Source organism: Engystomops pustulosus, chromosome 9, assembly GCF_040894005.1.
Source record: "Engystomops pustulosus chromosome 9, aEngPut4.maternal, whole genome shotgun sequence".
In the NCBI taxonomy this organism is placed as follows: Eukaryota; Metazoa; Chordata; class Amphibia; order Anura; family Leptodactylidae; genus Engystomops; species Engystomops pustulosus.
Genome location: NC_092419.1, coordinates 11,837,642 through 11,849,865, shown reverse-complemented (window position 1 = coordinate 11,849,865; position 12,224 = coordinate 11,837,642). Strand labels below are relative to the sequence as shown.

At 47.2% G+C, this 12,224-nt stretch overlaps 1 protein-coding gene across 1 annotated transcript in view; it reads right to left on the bottom strand.

Moving 5' to 3' along the window:
- Positions 1-12,224, bottom strand: part of LOC140076560 (inositol-tetrakisphosphate 1-kinase-like) — a 17,477-nt gene extending 5,253 nt beyond the window's left edge. The window contains exons 1-5 of the mRNA XM_072123135.1: positions 11,992-12,224; positions 5,094-5,118; positions 3,489-3,611; positions 1,755-1,872; positions 1,493-1,588 (exon numbers count right to left, since the gene is read on the bottom strand). Of these exons, the coding sequence (XP_071979236.1) occupies positions 1,493-1,588; positions 1,755-1,872; positions 3,489-3,611; positions 5,094-5,118; positions 11,992-12,173 (544 nt within the window). The 5' untranslated portion in view covers positions 12,174-12,224. The remainder of the gene's footprint in view (positions 1-1,492; positions 1,589-1,754; positions 1,873-3,488; positions 3,612-5,093; positions 5,119-11,991) is intronic.

Here is a 12,224-nt window from a genome sequence, read left to right as displayed (position 1 = left end):
CTTATATTACACTATCCCCCCTCTTATATTACACTATCCCCCCTCTTATATTACACTATCCCCCCTCTTATATTACACTATCCCCCCTCTTATATTACACTATCACCCCCTCTTATATTACACTATCCCCCCTCTTATATTACACTATCCCCCCTCTTATATTACACTATCCCCCCTCTTATATTACACTATCACCCCTCTTATATTACACTATCACCCTCTTATATTACACTATCACCCTCTTATATTACACTATCACCCTCTTATATTACACTATCCCCCCTCTTATATTACACTATCCCCCCTCTTATAATACACTATCCCCCCTCTTATATTACACTATCCCCCTCATATATTACACTATCCCCCTCTTATATTACACTATCCCCCCTCTTATATTACACTATCACCCCTCTTATATTACACTATCCCCCTCTTATATTACACTATCCCCCTCTTATATTACACTATCCCCCCTCTTATAATACACTATCCCCCTCTTATATTACACTATCCCCCCTCTTATATTACACTATCACCCCCCACACACACTACCCCTCCACTTCCCCCCCCATAACACATTATCACCCTCTTCTCTATATTATTATAATCCTGTGCAGTTCCCGGCAGTCCTGGCCTCGGGGGCAGATGATATAATGACTGTGTATAATGCCGCCACCAGGTGTATACGGCTTAGTGTGACACGTCATGTATACAGATGCCCCGCAGCGACGTCTCCATGGAATCTATTTACAAATAATGGCACCCGCCCCGCACCTTGTATACAGGGAACCCAACACCCACCCTGCACCCAAACCACAGAGCAATGATAGAAATGCAAATAGCCAATCAATACTCCAGGGCCGGGTGACGGCAGCAGCGGGTGCTCACACCTCACCCCGGACACACCTGCAGAACTTTGCCCCCGCGCTCTGTACCACACATAGAGGCCGGTATCTGAGATAATGATCCATTATACCCGGGAGGCAGCTGGCACCACCTTGTACACACTGTACAGTAAGTGATACCAGGCTGGACGAGCCCTTTAAGGACAGCTGGGTAGTCACTGGTGGATGAGATTGGCGCAGGGATGTCACCGCTGTCACAAGGGATGTTTGTTTTATTATCTAATGTGACCTTCCCTCCAAAGGTGTGTAGTTAACCCTTCCCTGCCTAGTTTATGGTGCCGCAGTGTCTACTCCTCCGATACCAGGATAAGGTTCAGGTTAAAATGTCTTATATTCTGTAGTGAGATCAGCCACTGCCTGGAGGTTATTCTCTTGTTTCAATGAGAACACATGCATCAGGGCCGGATTATAAGGAGGGCTCCCAAGGCGCGCTCCCCGGGGCCCCCACCAACCTTAATCCGTTCCTGACGTTAAGCATGCGTGTGTTTTGGGGGAGTATAAAGGAATAGCTGTCAGATGAACAAGCCGTCAGCCAAAGGCTGGACATAATAATTTATATTCTAGTTCAAAACCACAATCCTTACTTATAGGGAATGTAAGGTGATCTCTGACCAAAGCCACCACATCGCTGCGCCTGGACATCAGCTCCACACACGGAGGCGAGAACACAGCGCTGACCCCTGCACAAAGAAATAATATGGTGAATACATATTACACCATCTCTACCACTATAGGGAGAAGGTAGCTTTTAGAAAAGAGAACTCCCTGCTGACTTCCCCGTGCACATGCATGCTCAGCCCAGCCACGTCTACCTACAGTAAAGTATAGAATAACTTTGTCGCTGACCTTTCTGTCTGGTCTCCAGGCTTCGTAGAAGGTGATAGGACTGGAAGCGGTCTAGAAGTGTGTGCAGAGCAGGGAGGGGGTCCAGAAGGACGGTGAAGGGGTGCGTGTCCAGATAGACCTGTGCACAACATGCAGTGTACTCAATACAGACTGTCATTATATACCATACGTTATCACACTATGATGTACAATAAATACCATATACTATTTAAGGCCACATTCACACTGCCATTGCCCGCCGTACCGTAGCGCAGCAGGCACATGGCAGTGCCGGGGAGAGGAGGAGGGGGACAGCGCCGCTCACCCCCGTCCCTCTCCGTAGGAATATATGGCGACATGTCCCATCTTTCTACAGGGCTCGGAGCGGTGCTGCACTTGTGCAGCACCATACCACTCCCGTTGGGCCCCGTGCGCCCATTGTCGTCTATTGGGGACGTATATCAGCCGTATATATATCCCCCATACATTTGTCTGAATGTAGCCTAACACTGTGCAATGTACCATCCTATACTATTCCACTGCAATACAGAGTATACTACTAGTGGTATCTGCTACTGCCAACCTGTACTGTATACTAATACTTCTATGCTACTTACCACCTTATATTAACACTATATACAATTGTCCCACCCTGTACTATATACTATTACTGTACAACATAAACTACTATGGTCATTTTGACCATCCATTAATATCTACTACTGTATACTATATACCATTTTACCTCCCTATACTATATACTTCTATACTATATACTATTTTACCTCCCTATACTATATACTTCTATACTATATACTATTTTATCACCCCCTGCTATATACTTCTATACTATGTAATATTTTACCTCCCTATGCTATATACTTCTATACTTTATACTATTTTACCACCCTATGCTATATACTTATATAGAATTGCCTATGAATTCCTTATGTCCAGCCTTATGTGGGCCCCCCAGCATCTCTGGCCCCGGCTCATGCCCATGTATGCCCAGTGTTGGCGCCGGCCCTGCTTCCTTAATAATCTATACTACACACTTCCATACTATGTTATTTTAGCACTCTATACTATATACTACTATACTGCATACTATTTTACTACTTCAAACTCTACACTTCTATACTATTTCCCACCCTATATAAAATATACTTCATACAATTTCCCACCCTGTACTATTTACTATTACTCTACAATATAAACTAGTATAGTAGTTTTGTCCACCCATTACTATATACCTCCATAATATCTGATACTATATACCGTACTGCTACACTATGTACAATTTACCACCCTACTCCATATACTCCTGTACTGTATATCACCCTATGGTATATATTACTATATTATATACTATTTTACTACCATATACTATCTACTCCTATACCTATCGGTTATTTTATGTCCATACAGTATATATTGCCCACAATATATAGTAGTTTAGGTATCTACGCTAGGCTATATGGCTGCCATTTCTAGTATGTGTACGTGACACTCAAGGTTTTCATGTATAATTTCAATATTTACACAATTGTCATGTAATTTACACCTCGCTAATGTATATCTATACAGACATAATGGGTGTGGCTCATTGTATGGCCAAGTTTACATTGTTCCTTAGGTATACACCCTTTAGGTATACAACATTGGCCTTTATACCTTCCAGTTGTATTTTTAGTTCCCTTCCTTGCTCCTTGGTTTGTATATCATAACCCTCTTCTTTATTTTGTATGGTTTTACCTGAAGCCTCTGGACGAGGTGATGAGACGCCAGGTCCTGACCAGCTTCTACCAGGAGGTCTGACAACTTGTGGATAATGAGATCAAACGGCCCTTGGCTATTGAGACATTTGGTGAGGTCAACCTGAAGATGACACAATAAGAACCCATCATAACGTTCTGGAAACCAATTATAAAGCAGAGATGTGTCCAGTGTCGGACTGGCCCACCAGGGTACCAGAGGATCCTCCGGTGGGCCCCTGGCTCAACCCAATACTGAACCCCAAAGGTCCATCAGAAAACACCACAATTTGGAGACTGCTAAAGTATATTTCCTGGGGGGATAATGAAGAGTGGGCCCCCAGATTGATTTTCTCTGGTGGGCCTAAGGAAACCCAGTCCGACACTGGATGTGTCTACTGTATGTCTACTCAAATCTGGTTCCCCAACGTTGACCTATTGGGAAGAACATTTTAAGCAATCTCTTGGTTTATAAACATTTCATTTCCATAAATTGTTGAACCAATAATGTTGGAAGTAACAAGTTGAGCCTTGGAGGATTGTTAGTCAATGTTGAGGATCACTTTGTCTAGTCTTCCATTGGGAAAACTCAACATCGAGTGGTCATCAAAGAGTAGGACCACCATCATATAAGACAAGGTCCCAAATATATCACACACTGACCTGTTAATATAAAGATCTAGATTGAACGACTACTCCCCAAAGAAACTTAGCGTATTTTTCGGCTGATTAGGCGCACCGGACTATAAGGCGCATTAGGAATAAAGGGCAGCTAAGACATCAAGGTGCATACATAAGGCGCACCGGATTATAAGGCGCATTAAGAATAAAGGGTAGCTAAGACGTCTAGGTGCATACATAAGGCGCACCGGATTATAAGGCGCAGGCGGCTGATTGGGTTAGAAGGGGTCCGGGGGCGTGGTTTGGATGCCGAGAGGTCGCATAGAGAACCTGCTCCGCCACCAGCACTGGTAAACCGACTCTCCACAGCAGTGACCCTCCACAGCAGCACCCCGAGTGCATACCTAAGACGGGGGGCATGATGAAGAGAAGAAAGAACGCCCCAGGCCCCCGCAAACTCACGGAGTTCTGTTGTGGTAGAGACGAGCCAAGATGGCGAGGACGGAGGAGAGCGTAGGCCACAGATCGTATTGGGCTACATCCTCCGCAAGCAGCAGCAAGGACACAGGGAGCAGAGGTGAGTGGTCGGACAGGGAGATGGCACCGTGGTTAGGCTGTGGTTCGCACTATGGCTATTCCCGTTTCATATATTAGGCGCATCGGACTATAAGGCGCACTTTTTTATTTCTAAGAAAATCATAGGCTTTTTTGGGCGCCTTATAGTCCGAAAAATACGGTAATCCTCGGTGCCATTTGCTAGATAGTGTTAAGGTTAAGTTTGAGGGCTTCTTAGAAGTCTAAGTCTTCTTCACGCCCTTCTCTGTCACTCTTGAGGTATGTCGGCGATGTAATAGAAAATACCTGACATAGAACCAAAGAGACTCTAGAAAAAAAGGAAATCTCTATAGGAAGGGCGAGAAGTTTACACATAACCATTACTGTCATGGGGTCAGGCGGCAGAAGGTGGATTCTTAAGATTTCTTACCTCTGTTACTTCATATCCATGATTCCTAGAAAACAGAGACAAGACAAAGGTTGAAGAAAAACTACATAAACAGGACCACAAAAAAAACAATCAAATGACAACAATATGAAACAATAAAGGTTACAATAAAAACACTTGAAATCCAGACAGAGGTAAGTTCTCATGGACAATGGTGGAGAAACTTTGAGGAACATGGATCTACAAGGATAAACCACGGGACTAGAGATCTGAGTCCATGCCCAATCCCTAATGGTGGCCGTATACATGTAAACAAAACAACTTCTCTTTGATCTCTAATGGCCTCAGGAACAAATTTGTAACGTCTGAGGACTTGATCTTCCAGTTATATCCTCACATGCAAAGGTCCTCCGTGTTTCTGATAGAACCATCAACACCAACGCTAAACTGGTGGTCGGTAAAGCTCTCAAGCTTCTCATAATCCACCAGTTTCCACTCACTGCCGTATCTAAGAAATCTAGACCTGATGTTTCATATTTAAAGGAGTTGTCTTATTTTGGAAATCCAATTTTGTAAGAAGCAGAGTCTCCCTTTTCTGGGATCTCCATGATCGACTACTATTTATAGCGGAAACAGGGTCAGCCCCAGGTATCAGTAGGCCCCTGGGTGACAGAGCCTCAGGCGGCCCCTTTACAGTGAACGCATGTGGTGGCATTAAAAAGTCAAAAACTAAAACTGTCTCCTGTTCCCTAGTTTATTATATCAAACAGCCCCCTCATGGGTATTTTATATACAGCCTCCCTCATGGGTATTTTATATACAGCCTCCCTCATGGGTATTTTATATACAGCCCCCCTCATGGGTATTTTATATACAGCCCCCCTCATGGGTATTTTATATACAGCCCCCCTCATGGGTATTTTATATACAGCCCCCTCATGGGTATTTTATATACAGCCCCCTCATGGGTATTTTATATACAGCCCCCTCATGGGTATTTTATATACAGCCTCCCTCATGGGTATTTTATATACAGCCTCCCTCATGGGTATTTTATATACAGCCTCCTCATAGTTATTTTATATACAGCCCCCTCATGGGTATTTTATATACAGCCCCCTCATGGGTATTTTATATACAGCCTCCCTCATGGGTATTTTATATACAGCCTCCTCATAGTTATTTTATATACAGCCCCCTCATGGGTATTTTATATACAGCCCCCTCATGGGTATTTTATATACAGCCCCCCTCATGGGTATTTTATATACAGCCTCCCTCATGGGTATTTTATATACAGCCTCCCTCATGGTTATTTTATATACAGCCTCCTCATAGTTATTTTATATACAGCCCCCTCATGGGTATTTTATATACAGCCCCTCATGGGTATTTTATATACAGCCCCCTCATGGGTATTTTATATACAGCCCCTCATGGGTATTTTATATACAACCCCCCTCATGGGTATTTTATATACAGCCCCCTCATGGGTATTTTATATACAGCCTCATCATGGTTATTTTATATACAGCCCCCTCATGGGTATTTTATATACAGCCTCCCTCATGGGTATTGTCACGGGCACCCCCGCGATCCATACCGCGGATCGCGGGTGCACCCGTGCCTCCGTTGCGGGCACCCCCGCGATCCATATCGCGGATCGCGGGTGCACCCGTGCCTCCCTCCGCTGCCCCACTGCTGCTCCGGTGCACTCACCTCTCCTGGCTCCCGCTCCCGTCCGGACTGGGTCTCGCGCGCGGCCCCGCTCCCTAGGGCGCGCGCGCGGCACTGCCTCAAGATTTAAAGGGCCAGCGCACAGGTGATTAGTATTGGTCATTTCCTGTTTTGTATATAACCCTTTGTCTCCCATCATTCCCTGCCGGATCTTTGTGCCTCTTAGCCTTAGAGAAAGCTTCCTAGCGAGTATTGCTGTGTTCCTGCGTATTCCTGTATTCCTGCGTTCCAGTGTATTCCTGTGTGTTCCCGTTCCTGAGTTCTGTGTTGCCGTGTTACCTGTGTTCCTCCCTGTTGCTGTGTGCCTGTGTTACCGTTCCCTCCTGCCTGGACCTCCTGTTGCTGACCCCGGACTTGAACCTGACGTTGCATCTCTGCCGCCTGCCCTGACCCTGTGCCTGGACCCGACTACGAGTTTGTCATCCGTTAAGGTACCTCGACCTCGGCTGCCACCGTGGGCTAGTCACACCTGGGAACGACCTAGTGGTATCCTGCCGCAGCAAGTCCAACCCGCTTTGCGGCGGGCTCTGGTGAAAACCAGGTGCCGCTAGGCTCCGGTTCCGGGTGTTGGCTAGTTACATCTCCCGCGGTGGTCCAGAGGATCCACTGATCCTAACAGTAAGATCCGGCCATGGATCCCGCCGAGGCTCCTTCTCCCAGTCAGCCTGATCTCGCCACCATCGTGATCCACCAGTCCCGGCAGATTGCAGCACAGCGGAATCAGCTAGAGCAAGTCACCGCCATGCTCCAACAACTACTTGCTACCCAACATCAGCAACAGTCTCCTGAAGCGGCCGCTGCGACCCCTGCTGCTCCGGCTTATCTTCCTGCTGCTGAACCCAGGCTACGCCTCTCTTTGCCCGGCAAGTATGATGGAGATCCAAAGATGTGCAGGGGCTTTATAACCCAGTGCTCCTTGCACATAGAACTGATGCCGTCGCAATTTGCCACAGAGCGGTCCAAGGTGGCATTTGTCCTCAGCCTTCTTTCCGGGAAAGCCCTGGCCTGGGCTACTCCGCTTTAGGACAGAGATGACCCGGTTGTGTCTAACCTCACTGCGTTTCTGTCAGAGTTCCGGTCTGTCTTCGAGGAACCAGCACGAGCCTCCTCTGCGGAGTCTGCATTGTTGAACTTGCGTCAGGGCAACTCATCGGTGGGAGAGTACGCAGTTCAATTCCGCACCCTGGCTTCTGAACTTGCGTGGAACGATGCAGCCCTCATCGCTACATTTAAGAAAGGGCTCTCTGCGCAGGTCAAGGACGCACTGGCAGCTCGGGATCTTCCATCTACTCTGAGTGACCTCATCACCTTGGCCACTCGAATTGATGTTCGGTTTAAGGAGCGAGCTGAGGAACTACGCTCCGAGTATCCCCAAGGCCGTGTTAGACGCATTCCTCGCCTGGCGCCAGTCTTCCAAAGACCGCTCCAGGGTCCGCCTGAATCTTCTGCTGAGGAACCCATGCAGGTTGACCGAACCCGGCTCACTCTACGTGAGCGTTCAAGACGCCGACAGGAGAACCTATGTCTGTACTGTGCCAGCCCTGAGCATTTCATCGGTTCCTGTCCTGTCCGTCCTCAACGTCCGGGAAACGCCAGCACCTAGGCTTCTTGGGAGAAGCGTCCCTAGGTGTAAATACAGCTTCTCCACGTCTGACTCTTCCCGTGCTCCTCAGCGTTGGCACCGGTACCCAGATCCAGGTTACTGCCTTCCTGGACTCGGGCTCTACAGCGAACTTCGTGGATGCAGCCTTGGTCTCTCGGCATCACTTCCCGGTGGTTCGTCTTGAGAAGCCATTGTCTATTGCCTCGGTCAATGGTCAGATTCTCTCCGTACCCATCTGGTTTCGCACGGAGCCCCTGCTTCTGCAAGTTGGTGCCCTACATCAAGAGAGACTTTCGTTTTTTGTGCTGCCCCAAAGCACATCTGCTCTACTGCTGGGTCTCCCCTGGTTGCAGCTTCATGCCCCTGTACTGGACTGGTCCTCCGGGCATATCCTCCGTTGGGGTCCGAACTGTGCTTCACGTTGTATGCAGGTTCCCCGTCCGCTACCTGTGAGGACTTCGACTCTGGCTCCCAAGTCTCTGGAGGGTCTGCCAGCTTGTTATCGGGACTTTTCGGACGTTTTCTCCAAGAAGCAGGCGGAGATTCTACCACCACATCGTCCCTATGATTGCCCTGTGGATCTTCTTCCTGGCGCCACTCCTCCCAGAGGTCGTGTCTACCCTCTTTCAGTACCTGAGTCTCTAGCCATGTCCGACTACATCAAGGAGAATCTGCAGAGGGGTTTTATACGCAAGTCCTCCTCTCCGGCTGGCGCAGGGTTTTTCTTCGTTACCAAGAAGGACGGCTCCCTACGTCCCTGTATAGACTATCGTGGGCTGAATAAGATCAGGGTAAAAAACCGTTACCCTCTGCCGTTGATTACAGAACTCTTTGATCGCCTACGTGGTTCCAAGGTGTTCTCCAAGCTGGACCTCCGTGGGGCTTACAATCTCATCCGGATCCGCAAAGGTGATGAGTGGAAGACGGCGTTTAACACCCGTGACGGGCACTTTGAGTACCTAGTGATGCCCTTTGGACTGTGTAATGCCCCTGCTGTTTTTCAGGAGTTTGTGAACGACATTTTTTGGGACCTTCTTTATACTTGTGTCGTGGTCTACCTCGATGACATCTTGGTGTACTCTCCAGACCTTGAGTCCCACCAGGCACACGTACGACAAGTTCTAGGTCGACTTCGTGCCAATCACCTCTATGCCAAGTTAGAAAAATGCCTGTTTCACCAGCACTGCCTTCCCTTCCTTGGTTACATAATTTCCAACAGAGGCCTTCAGATGGACCCCGCGAAGCTGTCTGCAGTTCTTCAGTGGCCACGTCCAGAGGGTCTCCGAGCCATACAGAGGTTCCTGGGGTTTGCGAACTATTACCGTCAGTTTATTCCCCATTTCTCCACTCTGGTGTCCCCCATCGTGGCGCTCACCAAGAAGGGTGCCAATCCACGTGGTCTCCAGCTGCTGAAATGGCCTTCTCCAAGTTAAAGTCTGCTTTCTCCTCGGCTCCCGTACTCTCTAGGCCAGATACGGACAAACCCTTTCTTCTGGAGGTGGACGCATCCTCCATAGGAGCTGGAGCGGTGCTCACTCAGAAAGGGCCCAAGGGCCGAACTTTGACTTGCGGTTTCTTTTCCAAGACTTTTTCTCCTGCTGAGAGAAATTATTCCATTGGAGACAGAGAACTATTAGCCATCAAACTTGCTCTTGAAGAATGGCGATATCTTCTGGAGGGAGCTCTCCATCCTGTTTGTGTGTACACTGACCACAAGAATCTTCTGTACCTCCAGACAGCCCAGCGCCTGAATCCCAGGCAAGCCCGGTGGTCTTTGTTCTTCTCCCGCTTTGACTTGCTGATTCATTTTCGTCCGGCAGACAAGAATATCAAGGCTGATGCTCTGTCCCGTTCGTCAGATGTTGTTGGAGATGAACCAGTTCCTCGGCACATAATTTCTCCTGATCAACTTGTTGTTGCAGCTCCGGTGGACCTTCGGCAGCTGCCTCCTGGCAAGACGTATGTTAGACCTGCTCTCAGGAAGAGGATTCTGTCTTGGGGACATTCTTCTCGTCTGGCTGGGCACCCTGGGGTGCAGCGCTCCTTGGCCCTCATCTCCCGCTATTACTGGTGGCCAGACCTGGTCAAAGATGTATTTTTATTTTATATACAGCCCCCCCTCATGGGTATTTTATATATAGCCCCCCCTCATGGGTATTTTATATACAGCCCCCCCTCATGGGTATTTTATATACAGCCCCCCCTCATGGGTATTTTATATACAGCCCCCCCTCATGGGTATTTTATATACAGCCTCCCTCATGGGTATTTTATATACAGCCTCCCTCATGGGTATTTTATATACAGCCCCCTCAAGGGTATTTTATATACAGCCCCTCATGGGTATTTTATATACAGCCCCCTCATAGGTATTTTATATACAGCCCCCCCCTCATGGGTATTTTATATACAGCCCCCCCTCATGGGTATTTTATATACAGCCCCCCCTCATGGGTATTTTATATATAGCCTCCCTCATGGGTATTTTATATACAGCCCCCTCATAGGTATTTTATATACAGCCCCCCTTATGGGTATTTTATATACAGACTCCCTCATGGTTATTTTAAATACAGCCCCCTTATGGGTATTTTAAATACAGCCCCCTTATGGGTATTTTATATACAGCCCCCCCTTATGGGTATTTTATATACAGCCCCCTTATGGGTATTTTATATACAACCCCCCCTTATGTGTATTTTATATACAGCCCCCCTTATGGGTATTTTATATACAGCCCCCCCTTATGGGTATTTTATATACAGCCCCCCCCTTATGGGTATTTTATATACAGCCCTCCTCCCACCCCATGGAATCATAAGATACAGCCCCCCTCACCCCTATGGATTCTTTATGTACAACCTTATGTGGGCCCTCCCCAGCAGCTCTTTGCCTCCGGGACTTGCCCAAGTATGCCCAGCACTGGCACCTGCCCTGTGGGCAAATACACAGATTTTCCTAGAGCGCCACCACAGGAGAATTAAAGAATGACACAGTTCTCATTGTAAGCAATAGGCTCTCTGTGAAATACAAATCAGGTCCTATAGAAACGGAGACCTTCTTTAAAGAGGCGAATAGACACGTATCCTAATTCCACATAATATAATCAGTATTAACCCACAAAATAGGGCTTCAATATTGATTTCATCCAAATGACACATACAGGTATATACTATATCCACGTGGGATAATACATATAGCACATGACACAGTATACAGCTCACACAGTAACATATTACCGTATATATAATAGAGATCTTATAGATTGTTATAGCTGTTAGACTTTACTCCTTGTGATGTGATGAATGATGCGGCACCAGTGATTTTACATAGGACTGCCGCTAAATCCTGTGCATTACACCGATTTACACGTAACGTTACATAAGGAAAGTTATGTACTATATACTATACTATATATAAGTTTATATACATGCTATATAGATGGCGGAAACCTGTAATACACTACACCAGGATGTACTATGTGCGACACCGACTCCCCCAATGGAATGTATATAGTAGTCCAGTACATAGGCTGCTCCCCGTATGGCACCTATATACATATACACATACACAATGCAACATATATAACACGGGACTGACCTGCACAGCTCCTCAAATAGGTGAAAATTCAGTTTTCTTCTCTTGTTCTCATTGAGACAGACTCCGATGCGCTTCCTGGAGTGTAGGGAAGGCATGATGAGCACCTGCGCGCCGTCCCCGCACTGGAAACCAGCTCGCCCAGGTAACACCGGTCTGCTCCAGTCACCTTTGACCTCCCCCATGAATTGTGCCTGTTTAAGTAGGAATGGCTTCCCTAGCGGCGATGACTAAGG